General features: G+C 47.5%; 1 protein-coding gene across 1 annotated transcript in view; it reads right to left on the bottom strand.

Annotated features, from left to right (window-relative positions):
* Positions 1-26,498, bottom strand: part of sema6bb (sema domain, transmembrane domain (TM), and cytoplasmic domain, (semaphorin) 6Bb) — a 109,583-nt gene that overhangs the window by 45,143 nt on the left and 37,942 nt on the right. Inside the window, exons 2-5 of the mRNA XM_076153253.1 lie at positions 10,582-10,708; positions 8,961-9,075; positions 3,359-3,419; positions 3,159-3,221 (exon numbers count right to left, since the gene is read on the bottom strand). Of these exons, the coding sequence (XP_076009368.1) occupies positions 3,159-3,221; positions 3,359-3,419; positions 8,961-9,075; positions 10,582-10,690 (348 nt within the window). The 5' untranslated portion in view covers positions 10,691-10,708. The remainder of the gene's footprint in view (positions 1-3,158; positions 3,222-3,358; positions 3,420-8,960; positions 9,076-10,581; positions 10,709-26,498) is intronic.

Genomic DNA, 26,498 nt, shown 5'->3' with positions numbered 1-26,498 from the left:
GAAACTAAATACACACACGCACAATAAAGTGCACACAAAGCGTCAAAGAGATTAAAAATGAGACAATTCCACGGATTGAAAGTGACTCCAACATCTGGTGCTGGGCCGATTGATTAATTTGGGAGCCAAAAGCCGGCGAAACTGGACAAGTGTAAACTCAGACCTCCTCTGAGAGCAGAATCAACACACTATTGATCAAACAATCTCACTAAGTGCCGCTTCTAACAATGCCAAACTGCTCTATAAGGGCATTCCACCTGGAATTTCCTTTTGTCGGCGCGTCCGTGCCACGCAGCCGTGCCCTGATGTGCTGGCACGCCGCCATCTCTGGGGAACGTCTCATTCTCTCATCCTCTCTTATCTCTTGCTCTCTCTTGTCTCTCAGAGGAGGAGAGAAAGAGCGACGGGAGGAGGAGGAGGTGGGAGCGACAGGAAGAGAGGGGCGAGAAGGGCGAATACAGGGGAGATAAAGAGGAGACGGAGGAGCGAAGGGCAGCGGGGAGAGACAAAGGGGAGAAAGAGAGAGGGATGAATAGCACCGGCGATGACGTGCTCACTGAGTGACAACGGGAGCAAAGGGTGCGTCGCGTTCCTCAACATTCATTTGGTCAACACAGGAGGAGGAGGAAGAAATAAAGGCGAAAGAATTGGGATATTGAATTTTCAGCCTACTTAGGGAAAATAGTTTGGCCTCTGTGATCAACAGAGCAGAAACATTTAATTACAAAAGCAATTACGAGGTGGCGAATGCATCACATCTGACACATCAGGCCCCCAAGCAGAACAGGACATGTTCAGGAGGTGAAGTGGAGGAGAGGAAGGGAGGTCAACCATCTCTACAGCATGTGTGTGTGTGTGTGTGTGTCTGTGTGTGTGTGTCTGTGTGTCTGTGTGTGTGTGTGTGTGTGTCTGTGTGTGTGTGTCTGTGTGTGTGTGTGTGTCTGTGTGTGTGTGTGTGTCTCTCTGGCAATGACAGCCTGGCAGATGAGGATTTATTTTTAATTATGTGCACGTATGTGGAGACGAGAGGATGAACGATTTCGATCCAGGATTCAAATGCAATTAAAGCAAATTTTCTAATATTGCAAACATTTCAGCAAACATTTTCTATTATATTTGAACTCAATATTTTAAATTTAAATATAGACGTAAAGTAAGCCAGGAAATCATCATTGTTGTCAAATATAGATTAGAGTAGATTAGATATAGAGTTCCTCTGCAGCTCATGATTACAGCCATTAATCAGCTGCTTCCTGTCTAATATTACAAAGACGTTTCCTCCCATATGAGATGGTGGAAGTTCTGATTTCGTCCTTTGACACGTTTTTACATTTCAGCTCCGTCCAACACCGAAACAGTTGGGACGTGAAATAGCATCGTTCCATTCACATTACCACTTTAATTTGGCAAACGCATCGATTCCAACCGCGTTTCATTCCATCTGACCAAACTGCATCCACCTCAAACGAGCTCACACACATTTTGGTGCGTTTGGAAAAAAATGTATTGCATATTTAGCGTAAGTGTGTGTGAGAGAGAGTGCATATGTCTGTACTGAGTAAATATTGTTCTTTTATTAAACATTCAGTCAGTGAATTGTAACTCCATGATAATGATGTTGGAGCTGCAGGGGGGGGGGGGAAACACACACACACACACACACACACACACACACACACACACACACACACACACACACACACTTACATAACATAATGCAATCCAGCGCAATAGCCTGTGATAAATACTGCATTTATGATGGTAAAATATTCAACTTTAGCTGAGACGGCGATGACGATTCCACTCAGAAACGTGATTAAAAACACTCTTGACGGACATAAACTGCCTCTAAACCTGTTAAATCCCTTCATTTAAAGGCAGTAATGTGTTTAAGAGTTTTTTTTCCCCCTGCTCTTGGATAATTGGTGTTGGTCACCCTGCTTGAGAAAACGCTGACCCAGCTAAAATGATCCTCGCAGACACACACACACACATTGGGCTGGTGTTTTATGACAGAGGCACACACACACAGGTTCACCTTGGTGCAGCGGCTCGGCTCAGACCTGGAGTGTTTTGGAATGCAGCAGAGTTTTAACATATTGAATATCAGCTAAAAACACTGGCCTCGGCTCAACACGGCTGTACCTTTGTATGTTCACCGTGTGCGTGTGTGTGCGGGTACACGCAAACACACACGCACGCGCACGTACCCTGGCAGCGTTCTTATCTTCCTCACATTGCCGTGTGACTCACAGGCAGAAGTCATTAGGGGCTAGAAGACCTTTCATATCTCAGTCAGCCTCACAGCTCCGCTCAGGGACGGCCATGAGGGACACACACGCACACACACACGCATACACACACCTCCCCTCCCCTCTCCTCTCCCCTCCTCTTCAGCTCTTCCTCTCTGTCCCTCTTGTTTTTCTTGTGGCAAAGATTTAGTGTCATGTGATCTCTCTGTGTGTTAACTAAGCCATTTCCTTCTCTACCTGGAGGGGATGGAGCCCGTGTTTCTGCACCAACCACCTCCACCACCACTACACACAGCACCCACAGACACACAACACAGGCTGTTTGTGTGTGGCAGACCTTAGCTTCGAGTGTGTGTGAGATATAAAGGGTGTCCAGGCGTTTCGCCCCCCAACCTCAGCTTCACGGCGTCGGGTTCCACCTCCATTTTGTGGGAGCATCAGCTGTATCCTTGTGTCATGATGTGAACAGGTAGCAGCTACTGTATTCTTCTGATCAATATGTGTTTGTGCATGTGTGTGTGTGTGTGCGGGGGCGTGAGCTTGTGTGTGATACGGTGAATGAGCAGGAATAGTAAGCTGACACACATTCATGGACCCCCTGAATGAGGCTGTGCCAGCGGGTATGAGAGTGAAACGACTGGCACAATGAAACCAGAGCTCCAAGCACAGAGAGGTGGAACAAGGGCCATGATTTGGAGTGTGTGTGTGTGAGAGAGAGAGAGGTAGAGAGAGAGATTGATTTGAGTGATTTGATGTGTTGTTATTGTGAACTTTGACCATTTGTTATTGTAACTCTTCATATAGATAAACCTCATTGAGCTTTAAATTGTAATTAAATTCATCTGAATTTAATAGAGAGAGAGAGAGAGGGAGAGAGAGAGAGAAAGAAAGAAAAACAAAACTCACATCATGTTTGCCCTTCATCCTGCAGATCCTGATGTCGTTCTTGTTGGACTCCCACGTTCTTTTCTGCAACACACACACACACAGACACACACAAACACACACCGTAGCTGTTTAGCTCACGCCTGCGTCCGTCTGGTGCAGAACATCACGGGGCGAACGTGAGGGCGAACGGTGTTACGGCTTTGTTTTACGATCCTCACCTTGCTGTAGAACATCTCGTCTCCTCCGACATTGTCCAGCTCCACGCGGAAAAGGTCATCCCTGGAGAGAGAGAGAGAGAGAGAGAGAGAGAGAGAGAGAGAGAGAGGGAGAGAGGGAGAGAGAGAGAGAGAGAGAGACTGCATTAAAACTCCACTGAGTAGCATCTCTGTCTCAAAAGTGCAGCATAAATATCACCGCTAATATTGCAGATTTTCCTTGGACAAAATCCAGGTCACACACTTCATACACACTGAGGATGTTCACATTATGTAGTGAATCTGTAGACTTCCGCAGTATGTTGTGTGTATCTTCTGCAGCACTGTAGCTCTATTTGTTCCTCTTAAACCGATCAGAACCACACAGATTAAGAGAAGGCCCTTTAATGTCTTCCATTCTTTCAAAAAAATAAAAGAAGAGAAATGAGAAGCGACTGCATAATGCGCTCTCATATTTCCCCCTCGCCTCGTGCCTCCGCTCATTAAACTCAACTCCCTGCGTCGGATTTGCTGCAAGGCCCCGATTCCGCTTATCAGTCTTACTCAAAAAAAGGCCTGGAATTGAATTAATGGATGATTTAATCAAGCTGGCACACAGTTGACGCCCAAGACCCCGCCGCACACGCGCCGCCCGGAACCGAATCCAAAAACCCTACAGAAGCATGCCGCACGCAAGCTAATCCAGATATTCCAGACGCTACTAGCACTGCTGATCTCCGCCGGTGTTAATCTGCCGGTAACGGCGGCGCAATCTTGGGAGAATGTGTGAAAACTGCGACTAAATGAGAGTTGGAGAAAGGGGGCTGCGTTAAGGAGGCGGCGAACAGCTGACGCCTGCATATTGATCAAGGCCCTGAGTATCTGCTGGGGTGAATCTGCAGCGCGGCTAAGTAAAGGCTTCGCTCTAATCTGTAAATCTGCCATAGCTGTGTTATTGCAGCATTATCGATCCCATCTCAGATCCGGCTCAGCCTCCCATCTGCACTGCATGTTCTCCTTCGCTTCTCGCCTTTTTTCTTTTTTCGCCGACACATGGAGGAAATTAGCGGCTGCGTTCGTTCGTTCGCTAGGCGCCCTCGCTTCGCCCGCCTTGCGCGTGTGTAGGTATGCTTAACAAGGGGATAGGTAGAGTTACTACTGCTGCCGCTGCTGCTTCAACTCCTCCTCTGAATTATTCATCCCCGCTTCCTGTTTGGCGCGTTGGAAGATTCCCGCTCTTAGTTAACCCGTCAGAGCGGGACGGCGGATGAGTGGCGTGGAAGTGTGAAATCGCCGCACACTGGCTCAGCGCATCCCCCTGCTTAAAGGGTCAGAGGTTAAGCATTCTCCAAACAGAGTGTGAGGCGTAATCTTATCCGGGCTTGCTTGCATCAGCATTAACATAATGAGGATAGCAACAGGCCCCCCAGTCAGAGTGGCTGCCGGCCAGAACTGTTGCTTCTGTTGGTGCAGAGGAGGGCAAATTATTTTCGCTGCAGCTTCTCCTTTTATCTCTATCTGCTCTCCTGCCTGCTCCACCGTGTGTGTGTGTGTCTGTGTGTGTGTGTGTGTGTGTGTGTGTGTGTGTGGAGGCCAGGATTTTGGCGTGAGAATTCCTGATGCTGACATATAACGTTGTAGAAACTAATATAACAAACATATTTTCCGGAATTGATCCCATGTATCCGCTGGCAGCAGAGTCCAGCTGATCTGTTCCACATGTTGTGTAAGCGTCCTGTTAGGAGCTTTGTTTTTTAAGTCTCTTATTGACGTACTGACCCCTTTGCTGATCCTCCCCCAGGCTGCCGCTGTGCCAAAACACACATGTGCAGTATAACATTTCACCAGATTAGGAGAGATAAAATATCAATTGCTAGGAATGTTGGGAATTTTCAAGTTTTCTCGTTCAGCCAATTATAGATGCAGAGCAGCACATTTTTAGCGTTAGTGCATTGTGTGTGTGTGTGTGTGTGGGTGTGTGTGTGTGTGTGTGTGTGTGTGTGTTTTTACTTGTCCAGTACTACATGGGGGGAAAAAGACCATAAAAAGCACTGATATATCGTCTGTGTAAACATTTCATCATTGTTTATGTAGCAGGAAGCCGGCTGCAGGGCGAAGCGTGTCGCCTCATCGGCTCGTAACTCTTACAAAGGCGCCAAGAGCCCAAACTAAAGATCTACAAAATAAGCTGAAAAATAAAGAGCCCATCTCTCTTTTTGGATGGGGGTGTTGAACTTGATATTCAGTAAACGGTAAACACCTTTTTTGAAGCGCAAAGCCGAGACAGAAACTGCTGACGTTCCCTAAATTCTTACCTGACCAGCTGGTGAACTTTCCCTCTCCGGCCTGTCAAAACAACAGCACACTCAAGGTTGAGACCCCTTAAGCCTTTTGGGTTTTCCAAATATTTCTCTCCAGGCGGCCTTTGAGTTTAACTCGTGTGCCTTATTGTGGCAGGTGAGCTTCAGTGTGCACGGTGCTGCTGAGCCGCTCTGTGCCTGCAGACAGGACGCAGAGCAAAGCTGCTCCAGAGGACGAGAATGAAATGGAAATATAGAAGAAGACCGGCTCGTTACCCAGACGTGAGGTCGACTGAGGGGGAGCAGACGGTGGCATGGCTCAGTGTGTGTGTGTGTGTGTGTGTGTGTGTCTGCGTGTGTGTTTGTGTCCATCTGGGTGTCTTCATATGTGCCTGTGGTGTCACTCAAGTATGTGGATGTCTTTACTTAAGGCCGCATTCACACTTTGCATTAAGAAGCCACGTGTTCAGATATACAGTCTCCAGTTCAGGAGGAGGAATGTGAGCGCGAGACGACATCACCATCAGAATGCAATCTGATCACATGTGTTGATCAGCTCGCCTCCTACGCCCGGCTACATAAAGTCATATTGAAGTGGAGGGTTGCAGATTGTCATTAATGGAAGCCTGCACCAAGAAAGTGTAGAGGCAAAGTTATTAATCATCTCAAAGAAACGGAGGCTGTGTGTTTATGAAGCAAAGAAGAAACTCTGAACGCTGCTAGATCACAATACAGCCACAATGTAGATAACAACAGCTCTTTAATCTGATATATTTATCCTGATAATGTGTCAGAATATAAAAATCTAACACACACGCACACAGACTCTCTCTCTCTCAGTGCCTCTACAGCTGAACAGCCTGCCAGCTGGATCTCTCAGCCCTCCCTGCCCTGACCCAGGAGCCTGCTTTCTGTCTGCCAGGAGGCATTTCAACTGGCTGCCTGACCCCGGGTGAGCGCTGAGGTCGGCGTCTGTGGGCAGATAAGCCGAGCAGCCAACCAACCTGGCAACACAGCGGCACAACTCTCCCTTTCCAGGTGATAGCAAACGCCGAAACGCAAACACACACTCACACACGGGCCCAGATGGCAAAACCCTCTCCCTCTCTTTATCACAATTGGCGTCATTAATCACGAGCTGGCCGCGCTGAGGGTCATCACGTCTATAGGTAAACACACTCCAATTGGTTTATATTGGCGTGGATTAGCCGTGCTGGAGGTGGAACGTCCACACGATCCACAGCTGCTCATCTCGCCGCGCGCTGAAATGGGGCTTAACGCAGCAAGGTGCTAACTCCATCTGCCACCAGCCAAAAACAGAGTTTACTTTCATTTAGCGTGGATAGAGGGCGGGAGAGAGGGAGGGAGGGAGAGAGGGAGAGAGGGAGAGGCACGTGGCTGCTCTCTGCAGGTGCTCCGGGCTGGGATTTAGCCGCGCTTGCAGTCTGAGGAGCAGCTATGCTAATGGCGGCGGGATTGGAGAGGACGAGTGCGGCATCCTTATCGGAGGGGTGCCAGGCGCTCTGCAGAGGCTTTTAGCGGTCGTACCTGCTGCTGCTGCCACACAGCGACACGTTAACCCTTTACACACTCTGAGGCTCTGACGCTCTGTCTGACGCTCGTGCAAACACACAGCTTTGTACTTGGAAGCGATTTGTTCCCCGACTGATCAGTGTCTGTCAGCGAGCCACAAACACAAATAACCACTTACAAAAAACTCTATTATACTCCTGGAACGGCCCCCCTCCTCCCCCTCATCTGTATATCAATCTCTCTGGCTGCCTCCCCTTCCCTCCCCCATCCCTCCCTCCCTCCTCAGGCAGTCTCGCGTTTCACCGGCCTCTGGTTGGCTGAAACATTCCTCTCAGTTTACCTCCATCATTGGATGAAACCCACTGTGGCTATAAATTGAAATGAACCTCTGTCAAACTGCTTCATGGCTCTAGTTATAATTTAAAGGATCTACAGATTGCAGTAGCCATGCTCGCTTGTGGGCACTTTTATTATCCGGCGTTATGCGTGTGTGTGTGTGTGTGTGTGCGCGTGTATAGATTGGCTCGGTGCAGACAGAATGGCTGGACCCGTGGCACAAGGTTTGATATATTTACTACCCCAGTAGTAAGGTTAGACCAACTGGGGGCCAGAGCCTGGGTCATTTCCTGGACCACAATGGCGTCTCTTATTGGAAGCCACTTCAATCTTCTTTGAGACGAATAACAAGCGCCATATGTGAAAACCCTGCTGTGCCTCTTTTTGTATTTAGCATGTTTCAAGCTAAATTAATTTCTGTTCAACTCGGGCAGTAAATCTAGAGGTGTGTGTTCTGCGTTAGTCGAGTCTGGTTCCGGTCAGCTCCTGAACGGCTCCGGGGGAGCAGCTGATGCGGCTTCACGGTGTAAACGTGGAGAAGCTGAGCGTGCCGGCCTCGTCTGGCCCTGCTGACCACCACGGTTGGCGTCTGTGTGTATGATCAGCACATTCACCAGGAGCCCCCGGGGACCAGCAGGCTCAGACCACAGGCACGTACACACAATCACAGGGGCTGACTGATAAGTTATGAGCCTGGAGACACAGGCTAGAGACACACTTCTGCCAACAACACTGAAGGGGTCATCTGAGGTCAAACAGGTTCTTCCTAAAGCCATTTTCCTGTTTTGAATGATTGACAGTCTGAGGGGCTGCATGAGGCCGCTGAGGTGCTGCTGGAAACTGGGGGTGACTGGCAGCCAGGAAGTTCATAATTACTTCACATTTGCCTCCTTTCTCCTTGTTTGCATTTAGAAAAAAAACTCCCAAACCTCAGGCTACATCTGGAACCTGTGTGTTGGCATTCCTGAGCTCAAATAAATCCAGAGCAGCTGAAGCAAATACATTTCTACCATAAAAATATTACAGCTCTTGCTCACTTTCTTATGAGCAAAGAGCTTCTGGATGATGTCGTGCTTGTGATCTATAAATCACAAGCGATTTATGAATTCCACAGGGTAAAGACTCCCCACTGTGTGCTCCAATGTTACATCATTTAATTTATGTGTTGCTCAAACTGTACCATAAAAAAAAAATCCTAGCGGCTAAGGTTGCTTGGCAACAAACACCCTGATAACAGTCTGTGCGGCTATGTAAGTTAGAGTTGCCGATGGGTGTGAGAGAACTATGTACTGTATATATGTGTGTGTGTGTGTGTGTGTGTGTGTGTGTGTGTTATTGTGTTATTGTTGTGTTATATTTTGAAGGATCTACAGATTGCAGTAGCCATGCTCGCCTGTGGGCAGTTTTATTATCCGCCGTTATGCATGCATGTGTGTGTGTGTGTGTGTGTGTTGTACCTTGCTCCAATGTAGAGCGTCCGGTTGACTTGGAGGACCCTCTGGATGTGTAGAGGCTCTTGTCTCAGCCATGTTCGGTGAGGTCGACCCAGAAACACTGGATACCGTCTCACCACTGTCACAGAGAAACACACACACACACACACACACACACACACACAAACACACACACGTAATGTAACAGATGATACACAACTTTGACAAATTTCTAATCTAGTTTAGAACCTGCCCCCTTATTTGAACATGTTTGTACAAAAGTAGCTGCTAATGTGGAGCAAACACTCACAGACTGTCACAAGAGAAATAAACCCTCTTATAAACATAAAAAATGGAGGAAACACACAAATGGTAGTGTTTAATTCCTCAGATGATTGTTGGTTTGACTCACTTTTCATGAATAGTTTATTCTTATGCTACTCTGTGTGGGCAAAGAACGTTTCAAGCCCGAGCTGAAATCTTTAGTGGCAAAACAAACAATGTTGGACGGAGAATTTGTCAAGTGAAAAAAAAAACCTAAAAGGCAAAACAGTCAAACTGCACAAAGTGTTCAGAGGCAAATGAAGAAAAATCACTGAGGGAAATATGCCAGGCATTTTCATCAACGCTCTGACACACAGGGCAGCAGTTGAAAAAACACGGAGGAAGCGTGTGAGAGGAATTCTGTGTGTGTGTGTGTGTGTGTGTGTGTGAGAGTTTGTTTGAGTGGATCTGAGAGAGGGTGGGAGAGAGAGAGAGAGAGAGAACAGTGGCATACTGTATAAATGGAGCAGATTACTATGGGAAACCAGGGTGGCTGTAAGACTTGAGAGTGACCTTGAGAGTGAAAGAAACAGAAAGAAAGAGAGGGAGAAAGAACTATTTTCCTCTGATATCCTCTCCTTCTCTCTCTCTCTGTCATCATCATTCCTCTGCTCTCCTGCTCTCTTCCATTCATCTCTGTGCTCTTCTCCGTATTCACCTCCACGTTGCTTTTCTTCATTTCCATTCCTCTCCTGTCACATTTCTCACTCCTGCTTTCTCTCCCTCAGCCGTTCACTGCCTCCTCTATCCACCTCACCTGCACTCCTGCACTCTCTCTCTCTCCTCCTCTGTCCATCCAGATGAGCCTGTGTGTAATGTGGTAACCTATATGTGCTGTAATGCAGAGTGTGTGTCTCTGTCAGCCTGTACACTCTGCTGGTATTGATAGGCTGAGAAGGGTCTGGACTAAGCTGGGAAGCCATCAGTCAATATTATTGAACCGCGATCAATCAGGGTCTGGTCCGTGCGGGCGACTGCCAAGCTGACGCGGAGACTCCAAGTCTGAGTGTGTAAAGAACAACGTCTCTGGAGGGTCTGAGTGTGTGTCTGTGTGTGTGTGTGTGTGGGAAACTGGGGAGTACGACTCCCTTCCTTCACCCTGGCCTCATTCCTGCCTGCGACCTCACACCTCCTGACCTGGATACCAGTCAACACCCTTCGTGTGAGAGCCTGTCTGTGAGCCTGTCTGACCCTCAGCCTCCAACACCCCCAGAGTGTTAGAGCGTGACCTTACACCTCCCACGTCACGTCCTGGGGGAGAAGCGTTGAGCAGAGAGAGGGTGAGAAAGAAGAGGTGGGTGGGTGGGTGGGGGTGCAATACCTTCACTGGGGATGGAGTTGAGAGGCCCCGGTTCCTCTGGGAACGCCGAGCAGGCCGATCGGAGCAACCAGCACAGCAGGAAGAAGGAGGGAGTGGCGGCGGTTGCCATAGCAACAAACAGAGGAGTCTGTGGGAATAAAAAAAAAAGCAGAGAAAAGGGAGTGAGCGGTTGGGAAATGAGGAGGAGGAGTGAGACGCGGACATTTAGAGAGCAACACTCTCTCAATCACTCAGAGGCCGGCTGGCTCCTACACTGACGCTCTCTCTCTCTCTTTGTATTCACACAGCATCTCCTTCTCCTCACACTGATGGGAGAGCAGATAAATAGCCGCACGGAGAGACGGATTAAGTCATCAGCCGAGGGAGGAACGTCCAGCCAGCCGGCTTCGCATGCAACACAACGCCACCGCAATCGCCCATAAGGCCACCTATGACACACGGAGCCAAGTGGACGGGGAGGAGAGCGAGAGGGGAACAATACGTTTAGTATGGAGAGGGAGGCACGGGTGACCAGCATGGGCGATCGAGAGGGCGAGTTGTGCCCTATAGATGAATGGAAGTGACTGTATACATGGTGAGAATGAGGGAGAGAGTGGGAGAAAGACTTTATAGCACTCCATACATCCATTTCACTGAGTGTGTGTGTGTGTGCGTGTGCGTGTGTGCATGTGTGTGAGAGAGAGAGACATGAAGAGAGAGAGAGAGAGGGGAGAGGAATGATGGTTTACTTAAATTAAATGCTTGCCAGGAACGCAAATCACCTCTCTGACAGGGCGGCTAAACTGTTGGGATTTTTCATCTGGCGCTCCTCTGGCGACACACACACACACACGGAGCCCAGCCCCCCCCCCCCACACACACACACACACACACACTCCCCCATGATGTGATTCAACGTGGAAATACAAATGTTACTCAAATTAAGTTACCCTGAAGCGATCCATTTACAAAATGACACCAGCACTCGGCTTTGAGGGAAGAAAGCTGTGAGAATTGCTATTGACTTCAGTTGGTAAAGCTGACGCCACACGCTGCTCACTCGCTCCCTCGCTCCCTCGCTTCTCCCGCCAGTTCTCCTGCGATAACCGCGTGCTGGGATCCCACCAGGCGCCTTTATTCCCGTTATTATCTCCAGCTCTGCCTCCTATATAATTATCTCTCCCTTCGCCCTCCCCTCTCACCGCTGCAGCCCAGCATGAAATTGTGTTCTCTTAGATACTTTCATGAACTTCGTTTCTTTGCTTTTTTTTTCATAACTACCTTTTTTGTTTTGTGCCGGATAAATGCTGAGCCAGCGTTTTAGGAGTAATTTGCATTGAAAATGAAGTGGGGGAGGCCTTCACCGGCTGCGGTTCTTTCACTCGTGCACAATAGCGACTCATATTCTCATATTTGAATACAGTAGTCAAGGTTGAATTTCTTTATGCAAAACTCCCCTTTATCATTTTACTGTGGTCACACATGGCACAATGCAGAAATGCTTTGCGGAACATACGCTACCCACTATGCTGCCATACCCTCTCTCTCACTCCCTCTCTCTCAATCTGGCCTCAGTGTGTGTGTGTGTGTGTGTGTGTGTGACCTTTACAAAAACATAGATTACATTTCACTGTCTCATGTTCAAAGATCATTTCTGTAGTGATAATTACTTCAGCAATGCAATCAAAATCAACACGGTGCTAGAAGGGAACTCATTAGTGTTCATACCTCTGCCAAGGCTGAACACGCCTCGACTAAATCAGTGTAGTCCTCATAACAAACTCTATAATGGACCAACTGGCACCTACTGATATATGTTTGATTTTTTGAGAGACTGTTGTGTTACTTTATCTAAACATGCCCCAACTTGTAAAATTAAGAAATACTTTTGAAAATTCCTAAATCTACCCCTGGAACTGGATGATCGCCCACATTTAATGGATTATTCCCTGGTAGAACACGAACAAACAAATCCGCAAAGAATTAATGTGGTGTGACATTGTAAAATAGTCATTTGTGTTGATATTGTCGTGAATTAAAGTGAGTGATGGCAGCGAGTTCACGTCGCAACTCTGAGCTGCTGTGGACAAACAGCATCAAACTCCAATTCATCAGTGGAGTGAGCACTTCTTTTAAACACTCACACACACTCTTCCACTTCCCCTCCAGAAGGATACAAACAGCCATTGTGGAGTCCATCACTTTAATGGAGTCTCGGACGTGACCTTATCGGGACGCATCAGCTTTATGGTGCATTTCTCAAATTCCCGTCACCAACATCAGAATAAAAGCGGTCGGCGCGGTAATTGCTCGACACCCGCAAAGGGGAAAATTACAGGAGATGAAGGGGAAGGAGTCACCGTGAGGAGACGGGAGGTCAGGAGGGGTGCTGATGGGGTGCGAGAGGGGGGGTGGAAAGAAACCCAAAGCGATGGAACGAGAGATAAGAGAAGAAAGAGAAGATGAGAAGTCAGGAAGTCAGTAGATCCAATCAGAGATTCTATTGTCTCTGCGATTAATAATGTATGAATAAATGTCAGGCAGTGCGCATTCGATTAGTATAATTAGACACCCAGGGCTATACAATTTCACGGGACTGTAGAATAAGTAGATACACAAGTATAAAAGCAAATGTGTGTGCATGTATGTGTGTGTAAGTGTGTGTGTATGTGGGGGCCCGAGTGTTTCAGAGCCAAAGCATCTCTGTAATTATGACAAACGGTTGCAGCGAGTCCATTCAGAAGCCCGGGCCTCATGGTCGGAGCTGTGAAGCCATTATCACTGAACGCAGCATAGCATAAGTCACATATGCATTTTACCATTTGAAGGAGACACTAATCCAGATTATTCAACCCCAGGGTGCTATAGTGCTTTGTGAGGGGGAATGGAAAATGGCAGTAAATGTCACAGTAGCCATGCTGAATCTGGCAAACAGCACAGATTTAAATAAATGTTAAAAAAAAACAACAAGACGCAGCCACAAGCGAATGGGTGTGTGTCGATTCTTTTCACTGAGAAGAAGCCATTGTTTCCAGGGCCGTGACAAACTCATTGAGGGATGGAGTTTGATTTTGGGAACCGCTCCAATCCCAACTTGTGCTCCAAATTAATGTGGAAAGCGGAACGATGTAAAACAAAAACGGGTCAAGCTAGACTCCAGTCTGAGCAGATTCACCACAAGCTGTCTGTCCCTCACACACACACACTCACCAGTGCATCTGAACACTTCCACAGGCTCAGATCAATATAATTATGGGGCATTTAGGCAGGTAATTTCCTAAACAAAGCCGTTAAGAGATCGTTTAAGATGTGGAAAAGAGGTGGGGGGGGACCTGATGAGACTTAACAAATCATCAACCAATCGGTGTCTAGCGAGACCTTTGCTGGTCTGATCCAGAAGGAGAAGAAGAGATGTTCGGAATGTCTACAATGTGGTGACAGGATGAGTGTGCGAGTGTGTGTGAGAGTGAGAGTGAACACATATTCATTAAAGGAAGATAACAATGTGTTTTGAAATGTCTTTGTGACTTCCTATGGTTGCCATGGCTCTTGCTTCCTCCTCACTCTCTCTACCTTTAACTCTTCACCGTCTCTTTATGCCATGTTTCTCTCTCTCTCCCTCTCTCATCCTCATTTCTCAGAGTCTCAGTCTCGTTGGTATGACGCATACGTTGTTTGAGCGCGTCGTAATTACACAGCCCTGAGGTACTCGCACTGAAAATTGGACTAGAGCTTGGAGGAAAAATGAGCTTATGTGCATGTCCTACATATACAAGGGGAAGGGGGGGAGTGGACACGCACACACACACACACACTGTTGGCGTATTTATGATTTCAATATTTCATCAGAGTTGTTTTTGAGCATCACTGCGCTTTTGTAATCCACCGACGGTCGGACAGAAGCCAGTTTTGGTCCAGATGCTTCAGGAGTTTACACACAAAGAAGAGATTTCTTTACGTTCTTTTCGCTGGTGTTGAGGTGAAAATCAAAGCTTGATCCTGTAGTGTAACAGGAGAACTTTCTTTGGATTTTGTTCAGTACACTTTGTGTTCATACACGGACCAATTCTAAGGACAAATGAAAGGTTATATTGCCTAAAACTGATCAAGTAACGAATGCACTAGAACAAATTTTAGGTGGTTTGATGAAGAAGGTCTTGTGTTTGCATCCTGCTGGGGCCTTCCTGTGTGGCAGAATCCCGTATCCTCATATCTGCAGTTAGTGGGCCAATTAGAAACTCTAAATTACCAGAGTGAAATACCAATCAGCACATTAAGCAGATGTTTATTTGCACATTCCTTGCTGCTAAAAGCACGACATGGGCAGAGTTCAGCACAGTTATTTGTATGGTAATGGGTGTCACATTAGACAACAGCTGTCCAGTGTTAGAAGCCTCATGTGTGCATTAGGAGACGCGCTTCCACTCGGCGCCGAAGTGGTGGACTCCACCGGACAGAAGCCGACAAAGGATTTTTAGTTCTTTGATCCTTTAAAAAAGATGAGGATGAGGAGAGACTCTGTGGTTGTGACTTAAAAAGGGAAGGATCAGAACAGAATGAACAAAGGAAGACTCAGTCGCTGCTGCCACAAAGGTGAGCGCCACTTTGCTCTACATGTATTGTTCCACGTGGCTGCAGTGACCTTCAGAGCGCCGGTGCCTGTTCAGTCTGCGACACCGTGCCAGCACACAGGGAGGAGGGACATTAAGGAACGGTCCACGGTTTTATGATTGCTCCATTTTCTTAATGCCAGCTAAAAGACACCCCACAGATCTCCCTTAAACTATTCTAAACGTCATATTAGCGAGAGGAGAGGCGGCTTTATGGCCTGTGTAGAATCAATGACAGGTGATGGCAGCGTCACCCCGATCTGTGTCAATCAGCGGTAACAGGAGAGAGAGAGAGAGAAAGAGAGGGGCAAAACAAGGAGCAGAGCGACTATAAAGGCAGCCGAGACTGGAGAGGACAAAGACGTGACAAAAATAATGCACTACAGGGAGCGATGAAGAGAAACAGAGGTGAAGGAGAGACAAGCGAGCATTCAAAGAGAAGGAGAGCGGGGAGTCATAGCGGATGTAAAGAGAATGAAGCCAAAGAATGTAAAGAATTAGAGAGCCAGAAACAGAGAGAGGAAGAGGAAGAGTGAGATGAAGAGCACAGGGCCAATCACTTACATCTAGCACCGGCAGATGCAACATCTCTGTAACGAGGCCACAACACTAAGTCTTCCCCCTTTGCTGAAAACCACATTACAGACCCACGACAATTTAACCGCTCGCCCGTCTGCAGACGTGAGCGCACATAATACTGCACAGCAAACACACACACACACGCACACACACCTCCCTCCCTCCTCAGTTAGGCCAAACCACAGTCCTTATCCCTCCTTTCTCTCCGCTGAGTCTAATGTAAAAACCATGTCGGGGCTCTGTCTGCATGAGCGTAATGCAAACATGATTTCTTATTTATTTTCATTCTTTTTCGTGGGACTCGGGCGACCTCGGGGTCTGTTTACGTGACTCTCCACATCACCGTGAACTCCCAGATCCCTTCATAACGTTGCAGATATGTCAAGAAGGGAAAGGGGAGGAGAGCACAAACACAGACGAGCGGGTTTCCCATGCATGTATGTATAGATCTAGTGTGTGTGTGTGTGTGTGTGTGTGTGTGTGTGTGTGTGTGTGTGTGTGAGTGTGTGTCTGTGTGTGTGAGTGTCATGTGTACGGGGACAAAACGGGCCCCAGCCACAGACGTCTGCTGGTATCTTCCTCCGATGGCATCGAGTGTCTAATGGATATATAATTCCTCCAATAAGATAATCTCAGACCCTTTCTCTCTGCAGACAGTTTGCTCCCATTACGAGGCGAGAGGCAGCGTAAAGTACAGAGCGCTGCATGACAGAGCAGTAATGTAATACCTGTAATAGCTTATTGTTGATGAATGGATATCTTTGAGTATTACGGGAGCTCTCCCCAGAGTCGTGTCACTGTCATTAACCTTCACAATCCTCAAAATTACAGCGGAGGAAGACGGCGAGGCAATAATAGCCGAGCCGAGAGGAGAAGAAACAATGATTGTAGACCAGGACGTCTGTGTGGGTCTGTGGGTTAATTATAGTTCTGGATTTTTTGGAGAAAGACTCGAAAGTAGTTGGAATAAATGATGCACTCACCACATCGTGCATATCTTTCTTTGTTATTCTGCAGCTTCACCAAACTCCCCGCCCCTCGTTCTCTCTCCTCGCGTCCGCGAATCCGACGTACGCCATCAAAGAAGGAGATGCGTGAGACGGGCGGCGACGGCGGGGGGGGAAGAACATCGCGCCACGCCAAGTCACGGCAGTGGAATCGGCCCTGACCTTTGGCTTGCTATTGTTTTACGGCGTTCATTAGCGCGGCAGAGGGGATCAGGGGCCAAGGTCATAAATCAGGCTCAAACAAGGCTACACAGCAGTAAAAATGAAAAGAAAACACACTCTGAGACTGGCAGGAGACTAAAAGCAACTCCATCCATCACTGGCAGGAGGCTCCATAAAGCCAGTAAAGGAAAACACACCAGGCGATAATCTCCAGTATGGTTATAAATAATACAGAAACCAAGCTAATGGCAATAAAAGGTTTTGCAGCATGACAGAACCCCACTTGATGTGATTATCCGGCTAAAATTCCCTCAAGGCCGTGTATTATCTTGCCTAAATACTCAGGGGTAACTCAATAGCGTAGCGTGTTCCCGTGCTGAGAACCGTTAGCTTGCGGATCAGCGGGAGAGGCAGATTTATTGTGTCGGCAACAAGTGACGGTCAGAGGGGGTTCAAGGGCTGGTTGGAGGGCCAAAATAAGCATTTCTGGGGCTGGAAAAATAATATAAGAGAGTTCACTCCACATTTATTCACTGCACTTCTTCACAGATGCTTAAATGAGGCTATCACTTGCTTTAGAGTCAAACGGGGAGCGAAGATACGACCAAGCTAAGCACAAGTTAAGTGTAAACAGCAGTACAGCCTGATCAGCGGCCTGGCATGTGCTCGGCAGTTAATCCTGATTACATCGTCAGTGACACAGACATGATATTGATACTATTTACACTGTGGTATGAGATCTCAAATGTCTGTTTGCGTTACCTGCTCTTGTGTAAACGTCTCAGCTGTCAGATCCACCTTTCAAAACTAAATTTGATCCTTAGAACCATTGTTATTGGATCCATACTGAGGGATACAGACAAACAAATACAGTGATGAATGATTCAGTCGGTGGAAATGAGCAAAAATGAACATCTGGCGTAGTTACACCGACACGTGTCCTGATGTCTTGTTCCTAAATGTACTTGCTTCTACATTATCGTCACTGTTGACAGTAGGCGCGTCTGTAACTACCATGAGAAACGTTCTGTAAGTGTAAGCGAACAGCAGCCGCGGCGCTCACAAGTGGTAATGGTGGGAAGACGGCTCATTGCATTTTCCCCCACGCTTCCTTCAAAAAGTCTCTCGCCGACAACAGAGTAACAGCAGCGCGAGCAGATGAAACTCGACGTTTCTCAATCTGCGCCGTCTCACAACACGGCCCAAAGTGGTTGGGAAGAATTAGTATAGACGCCGCGGTGGGCCGACGCGACTCAATAACACGATGTATGTGTGTGTGTGTGTTCGAGAGGAGCTGCATGCAGGCGGAAACAAGCTCATTGTGGGAAATTCAGCTTTGGAATGTAGGCGGATGTAGAAAGGGAAGGAACCGGGTGGGCTGCATACATTCAGGCTACACAATCGCCATATGCTAATGATGTTTACCTTCCGTTCCCCTCTCTCTCTCTCTCTCTCGCGCTCTCTCTCTCACGGCCCGTTCCTGCTGTCAGGATCGTGTTATCGAGCATTCGTCGTATCGCTGATGCCAAAGGAGCTCGGCTAAAAGCCTCAGCACCAAGAAACTCTATAAGTCTGAAGGAACAGTGTGCTCACAGGAATAGTACGTCCCTCAGCTGTGTCCAGACTTTTTTATGCTGTATATAAAATAGCATATTTCACAGGGAAATCTTGTCAAGCGTGCTGCTGTGCACATCCTCATCATAAACTGTATCTAAAACCAATTTTCTCTCTCCTGACAGAGACCGGGAGGCTCAGTATCTTCTCCCAGTCCAAGACCGACACATCAGGCCTTGCAAACACACACACACACACACACACAGGCTGGCATTCTGGGCCGCATGTGTACATATCTCCGGCCTCTCTCCATCCCTCCTCTATCCACCCTCACTCTATCTCCTCTTCGCACAAATCAGCCACCTGCTTGTCCAATTTGGTCTGATAAATTCCACCTGTATCGCTTTCAATAGCCGTTCGCACGGCGCGCTAACTCTGGATTCCTTCTCCAGCTTTATCTCTCCCTGTGGCTTTGAATGCCACGTCTCATGTGGTATACAGCTCAACCAACCCCAGACAAACACACACACGCGCACACACACTTGCAATGTCAATCAAGCGAGCAACGTCTTCTGCTGACAACTCGGCACACACAGCAGCAGAGGAACAAAGACCCATGCCTGCATGTGTGTGTCTGCATGTGTGTGCCTGCATGTGCGTCAACACTCCAAAGAACCAAACGGGCAGGAACACACACAGAAACACACTATTGTTGCAGTGCAGACCGAACTCTGAGGCCTGGCTGTGAGGCAAGTTTGATTCCTCTCCCCATGTCTGAGAAGCATGTTAATCAGTGAAGGAGCCTGCCAGCTCAGCCATATAGGTCTGTATTTCTGTCTCCCTCGCTCCATCTATTCTCTCCGGTCCGTCTTCCCGCCCGTGTCGAAGCCCGTTTCTCATACCTCATTGTACTCATGCATGTCAAATTTCTCTCATTCTCCTTCCGTTCTTTTCCATTACCGGATATCATGTCCCCCCCGCTTTCCCCTCAGATATTGAAATGGTTCTTCTCCTGGTTTAGAAACACTAAGTGCCACACGGTCCATTTATAAGGGTTTGGTAACGATACATCACTTTTACCCAACAGCCTGACGTTTCATCCCCCTCGCTCGCCCGCCCGCTCGCTGCTCCGAGGCTTTAGGATGTGTTTGTGCCCGTGTTCGAGAGGATTTTGGTTGTGGTGACTGGACCGGGTGTGGGCGGCGGCTGTGAGAAGCTGGATGAGTTTCAGGGAACGAGTGTGGAAGACCGAAGTAAGAGGGAGAGAGAGAGAAAGGGGGATGCGCAATGTGAAGATGAGGAGAGGGAGGAGAGGGAGGAGAGGGAGGAACAGGCGGAGTTGGTGGCAGATATAATGGTTGTATGTTTACAGAAACTGTTCCTAAGGAGATCGCTACCCAAGCACTCACTCATGTGTCGTGAGAGGAGGCGGGCGTCTCGCTGCAGACAATGACAACAATGGTGAGACGGAGCACAATGAGGGAAAAACGGGAAGTGGGCGAGAACAAGGAAAATGAGGGTGAGGGAGAACACGGATAAGAGTGAGATGAGTGCAGTCAACATAGAGATGAGTGCGTCTATTCAGCGGGCGCCACATGTGTGACACAAAAGACGGCCCTTTGCTAAACAACAGAGCGAAGGCCACGGCACAAATTAAAAGAGATGTTGATTCCGTGACATGAGTGACCCGCGCAAACAGTCAAAGGAGACGTGTTGTGGTTGACAGCTTCTTTTCTTTCCTTTACGCCATCGTGCCTCGCCGCCATCCATCGCCTGCCACTTAGAAACGAATCCATTCACATGACACACTTCACAGATAAGATCTCAATGGGGTTTCTGTGCTCAGTCACCCAGTAACATCCATTTTTTCCATTTGCATAACAGACTCAGCTCCAGCCTCCTCGCCACTCTGCAATCGCAGCAGGGTTGTTCAACAATGTCATTTAGTACCTGGCATCTCGCGGAGCGGATCAAATCAATAAAAGCCATTTCCTTTGGAAGTCGATGGCAGCCGCTCTGGTTGTCACGGTAATTTAATAAAAACACAGACGAAGCAAAGAGCTGAGGGAAATATGTCAGCATTGGGGGGGGGGGGGCAGAGTGAGGTGGGGGTGGGGGGTTACGGGGGTACGAGATGAGACCGACGCACGCAGAGCATTTACACAGGAACGGCTCGGGTAGCGTGTGTGTGTGCCGCATTCATAGTGTGGAGTGAGGAGGCTCGACCTGTCACAAAGTCAGCGGAGAGGAATGAAACGGCTCATCGGGGCCCGTGAAGCCCACATACCAGAGGCTGTGGCCCCCCCTCTCTCCCCCCCTCCCCTCTCATCCCCCCCATTAAAGGACAGGTACGGCACACACACAGCCTCTCTGTGCTCCTTCCACTCCGGCGCCTCCACATGTTATTTCGTCGCTCTCTGAAAAACAGTCGCTTGTTCATTGATTAGCAGTCTTTCTGTTTTGGGAGCAACAGGGTATCAGCAGAGGCAAACAGACCCCCAGACCTCCCCCTCCTCCTCCTGCTGCCACCCTGCTGTGGCTGTTGACAGAGGCTGCCATTCAACAACAGCAAGAGCAGAATAAACAAGGAGGCATTGGGGGGAAATCATCGTTTGGCTGGTTGGTTTGGTTCGCTCGAGGTTTCATTGTCCGGTTCTCTTAAGATGTCGGCATATTAACAAACCCTCAGAGGATGTAATCTAACAAAGATAAGAGGGGACAGAGCGGATACCTGCTGTTCACACATGATGCTCATATCCATCAGAGTTTTTCCACGTTGTCCTGACTGACTTCCAGCAGCCCTTAGAGAGTGTAAATTTGTTGCGTTCCCTGCATGCTAGGTGTGTGTGCACAAACAGCAGCAGTGTAGTGACATGCCCTTTAAAAGCGCAATTTGGCTCCAAGCTTCTCTGCACGGTCTTTTGTGGTTGCTGTCAGAGGAGAAATTGGTATCATTTTCTCTCACACAATGGATTCCTCTCTGCACAAATTCCACACTGATCCTGAGAGAAGTCGAGCAGCTCTTCCTGCTCGAGCCACATCCACCAACTCTGATTCAGTCAGAAACAAAAGCAACTTGCTCAAGACACTTCCTGCTTTTACATCAAAGAAGATGACGAAGAAGAAGGTACCTCGATTAGAGATTTAGATAAAGAATCAATTAAGAAAACATAATTGCAATGATGAATGCAGCTCTGACAGAACTACTGTAGCACTAAGAGGCACGGCACCAGGTTATACTGCAAGTGAGGCCATAAATACATTTCATTTAAAAGTGATACACCATTAAGTGAAGTATCCTTTGTCTATACATGTGTGGCAGTAAAACAGCCAACTGAAAATCCAGGTACAAAAAAAGGCAATAGAGTGGATGAATAATATATGAATATGCTGAAATTAAACAGCAGGCGTTTTCAGATTCCAGTGCTTTAGTTTACACAGGAACAACAGATAGTGACGGCAAGAGTTTAAATACAAGAGCATATGAGTGCAGGCTGGTGGGTGTTTAGCTTCCAATGCAGCAGCAGCAGCAGCAGCAGAAGCCTCTGGCAAGTGATTAGCAGCTAACAGCAGAAGGGAAATGAATGGAAAGAGATGTGAGTGTGAGTGTGTGTGGAGATGGCACTCGTAGAGATCAACCGAAGAACAGTTGACCTAAGCGCTGCGCTAGATTCCATCTAGCTGCATAAACTTCAAAGAAAACTTTTGAAAATGCTTTTTTGATGGTTGAAACGGTTTGGTTATAAATATTAGCACCTGCTTCAAACACTTCTATATACATGTGAGTCAGTCAATCAGCCAGAATGACACAACAGCTGCTGGTAGAGTCAGATGGAATTGATGCCAGTGTGATAAGTCTTAATTCAGAAGCAAACAGTGTGTGCTTGAGTGTGTGAGTGTGAGTGTGTGTGCCTGTTTGTGCACGGCCATTAGAACTGAAGCAATGCTCCAAGCCTGGTAAAGGATTGATCCAGAAACAACAACCTGCCTGTTTATTGACAGATCTCCAGGGCCCCACCACGGCACCGATGCCCTGAGGCCACTTAGTCTCTCTCTCTCCCTCTCTCCCGTCTCTCTCTCTCTCTGTGTCTACCTCTCTTTCTCTCTGTGTTCTTTGGGGCCATGTGAGAAGCGGAGTACTATTCAATACCGCCTCATCAATGTCAGACTCGGTTTTCTGTCAACAAAGAAATCCAGCTTCAGAGCATGAATGCTGTTCTCACTTAATCCCTGCTGAGACGCCTATAGAAACTATTTCCCACCTTAAAATGTTTAAATAACACCAAGACCTGGACTCTTTTTAAGGGGACATACTGTGATTTTTACTGTTTTCCTCATTTTTCTAATGTAGCAGTAGGGAGTGCTGTGCTGCGCATCGTCAAAGTCTCTTGCTTGATCTGTATCTCTGCTCAAATCTTGGAGACGGCGGATTTTGAAAAGACTTGTGACAATTAAAGACAAAGGAAGAAAGAGAGTAGATATGATCTGGGAGTGAGAAGAAGCAGAGGAGGTACAGAGGGGGAAGGAGAGAGAGAGGAAGGCTGAAGGCAAAAGAGGGCGAGAGAGCATAAATGAATTTTAGAGCCAGAGCGAGATGACACGGGGAGATAAAAATGAAAATAGAGGGTTGGATGGGATCGGCTGGAGACAAATGTTAAGATAGTGGAACGCAGCCGGACCAGCAGCGAGGTTATGCGGCGCTCTCACTGCAACGCTTTGGCTAATGACAAGATAAGGACAGACATCACAACCTCAACCTCCATTTTTTCCCCCCTCCTCATCCCGAGTGGCGGCGGAATAACGCTCCCAGAACTCCCGGCCCACACTGCTTAGCGGGAGCTGCGATTGTTTTGTGTCAGACGCAGACGCAAACTCACACCGACACACACACCCCGAGTCTCTGATGACTACCTGCTCTGAGTGGCATTAAATGGAATTTAAAGACCAGTGCAGGGGGACACACTCCATCAGTCAGCAGAGGAGACGAGGGGAGAGGAGAGGAGAGGAGGAGAGGAGAGGAGAGGAGAGGAGGCGTGTTTCCTGTACTGACTGATGTTGTAGCCACTGTGAGCTTTGAAATGGCTGCCCGGTGCTAATCAAAATGAGTCATGCTGTGGGAAACCTGTCAGAGGAATAAAAAGAGCGAGAGCGAGGATGAACGGATGAATGCGCAAAACAAAACATTTATCAACCAAAAGAATGTTTATTAAAGCCTCATTAACCCAAACTCCACACAGCTCTTTCACTCCTTTCTTTTCTTTTCTGTATCTCCTTCTCCTTTTCTCTCTCTCTCTCTCTCTCTCTCTCTCTTTCTACAGTCAAGCATTGCTGCCAATTCTCTGCCAACGGGCGCTATGGCAACAAGACATTCACTCTGTCAGAGTTTCAGTGAATATGGGAATAAATGTATGAGCATATCTGTGTGTGTGTGTGTGTGTGTGTGTGTGTGTGTGTGTGTGTGTGTGTGTGTGTGTGTGTGTGTATCTATATACCCTACCGCCACCGTTACCAAGTGGGTTTCATACGTGAGAAAGTAAATCTGAAATCTTCCAGAGGGAAAAATTCAGTAATAAAATGTCTGATTTAAATATCTTATATCAGAAAACACAAAGTTGCTTCTGCGAGAGTTATTTCCCAATTGCAAAACATTATCTGGCCCCGGTCCTCCTATGCTGATGTGCCTCAGGCCATCAGTTTCTCCATGACAGCATGCAGTCAGAAAGCACTGAAGCTGCTAACGATTCCAAAGTTTCCGCACAAAAGTTGAGAGATCTCATTAAACATGAAAATCTGAAAGGATGTGACAACACAACTTTTCTCTTAAGGCATGAAAAAGAGGAAATGCAGAAAAAATTTTTAGTCAGGAAAGCTCAAAACATTTCGCCTCTGAAGACATCAAAACACCAAAGGACAAAATCCATCACAAATAATAAGTAAAACCTGGAAGCTAAACCCTGACAGGAGTTTGCTACATTGTAAGGTTGAGTTGTTGAGTTGTTGAGTCGAGCTTCAGCACCCCAGAGATGCTGGATCCTTCATCTGCAATGCAACGATTTGAAGAGCGTTTGAGTAATGAGGGTAATGCTATGTAACCAGGCAAGTCGTTACACAACAAGATGCAGAGAGTCTGAGCCAGAGCCCCGGGGAGTCAGAGAGGGTAAAAGATACATTTAGAAGCTGGGAAAGCACAAAACTAGAACTGTGTCTGGATGTTGCTACTGCTGAAGAAGAGGAAGATGAAGAAGAAGAAGAGCTGGACAGATGTTTTGCTTCCTGCAAGTAGGAGGGAATGTGTGAAGTCGAAAAGGACCCACATGAAGTTATTGGAGATGAGAGATGATGAGAGAGAGAAAATGAGATGAGACTTGTTAGGTTTGTGGGCAGAGGCACCGATTGTTTCCCAGCACTTTGCTCACTATCATCAGGTAGAAGATGGAACCTCAAGAGACCAAAACATGGAATCAAGATGAAGGAGATGAGTGAAATTGTTTACGACTGTTAAAATAAAATACAAGTGATTTGGGTCGAATGGCTCCATCACTGCTGCTTATTGTGTATCGGACGACACACTACAAGGCTGGAATATCAATACTAATGGTAGATATGATTGATCATCTTAAATAAGGGTGCAGCCTGGAGTGGGAGCGTCCGGCATTGCGTTGTCAGCGGCTACCGGCCAGTAAAGAGCTGTTATCAGTAGCAGCAGTTACATTAATGAAGCAGGGTGTTTAAAATCGACCGCTCGGTGTGTGTGTGTGTGTAGCCGGCCCTTAGGTGCGTCTGCAAACTACCCAGCTGCCAGAATGTACAGTATTTTGCACAAACACAGATTATAATTACGGACTTAGACGAGTTGTGATGGATGTTTCAGCCGGCCAAAGCTGTCGTTCTTTCACTGTCTTCAGTAGGACTAATGTGACGTGCAGTCCCTTTCTATGCGAGACCAGTTGGAGCTGTAAAAGCATCCTCCTCCTCCTCCTCCTCCTCCTCCTCTTCTCCCAACTGGTACTCTAAGCTCTTGTGGTTGTCCTCCAAATCCACACTTTGATGACGCAAGTGAATGTGGTCCTGAGGGGCTCGGGTTGTTCCTCTCGTGAAAACAAAAACAGCTCACTCGCTGCCAAGAGGCTTGTACTACAAACAAGAAAGATGGGTGAAGCCAATTTCCTCCTACCGTACTTCACCTGGAAGCAGGGGGGGGGGGGCGGAGGTACTATGTCACCAGCATGAGAACGCCACTTGCTCTTCTTTGAGAGCCTCCTATTGGACAGACGCTGGGCAACAACACCTCCTGCGCCTCAAGTGTAATCAAACATGGCGGCAATTAACGCAAGCAGCCCAGGAAGTCACTCACAAATCCTTTCACCAGCACACTTGGCCCCAACTTCAATGCTATACGGAGAGAGAGTGAACATGTGGGACGCCGTGTGAGAAGGCCATATGTTCAGAGAGAGACAGTTGATGGTAGGCGTGTGTGTTTGTGTGTGTGTGCGTGTGCGTGTGTGTGTAATCCCGTGGGTTGACTCTCGTGTGTGTGAGTGTGTGTGTGGGGGTGTCCCATGGCTGTGCCTGCTGGTCCTCAGACACAATGCGATTCAAAACGGATTCCCGCTGCGCCGTCAAATCTGGACCTCTTCACTCGCCTTTGTTCTCCGCCATCACCACAGGGACACTTTCATAAGAGTCAGTGACAGAGGGAGGAAGTAACTAAGCTTGTTTGGAACTACTTTTAGTGTAGTTACTACTTTGCAAGTCACGATTAAGTCTAGGAGTGTGTGTTCAAGATTGTCATGGTTGCAAAACTCGTAAAATGTCCTGAACTGAACAGATAGTCAACATAGAACACATTTTAGTTTACCTGCCTATGTTTTTTTTTCACTCAGTCTGCACGGAGGTGGTGGAGCAAGTGACACATTGATCTCTTTCAAGCATTTTTCAAATTAGACCCCCGAAATGAAAATACCAACAGGAGCAATCTGTACTAACACTGTGTATCCTCTTTCAATTCAAGCAGGAGATGAATAAA

This window comes from Genypterus blacodes, unplaced genomic scaffold (genome assembly GCF_046128005.1).
Source record: "Genypterus blacodes isolate CSIRO-AG114 ecotype Tasmania unplaced genomic scaffold, CSIRO-AGI_Gbla_v1 ptg000058l_1, whole genome shotgun sequence".
Lineage (NCBI taxonomy): Eukaryota > Metazoa > Chordata > Actinopteri > Ophidiiformes > Ophidiidae > Genypterus > Genypterus blacodes.
The sequence above is the reverse complement of the archived record's forward strand: the minus strand, read 5'-3'. Positions and strand labels throughout refer to the sequence as shown.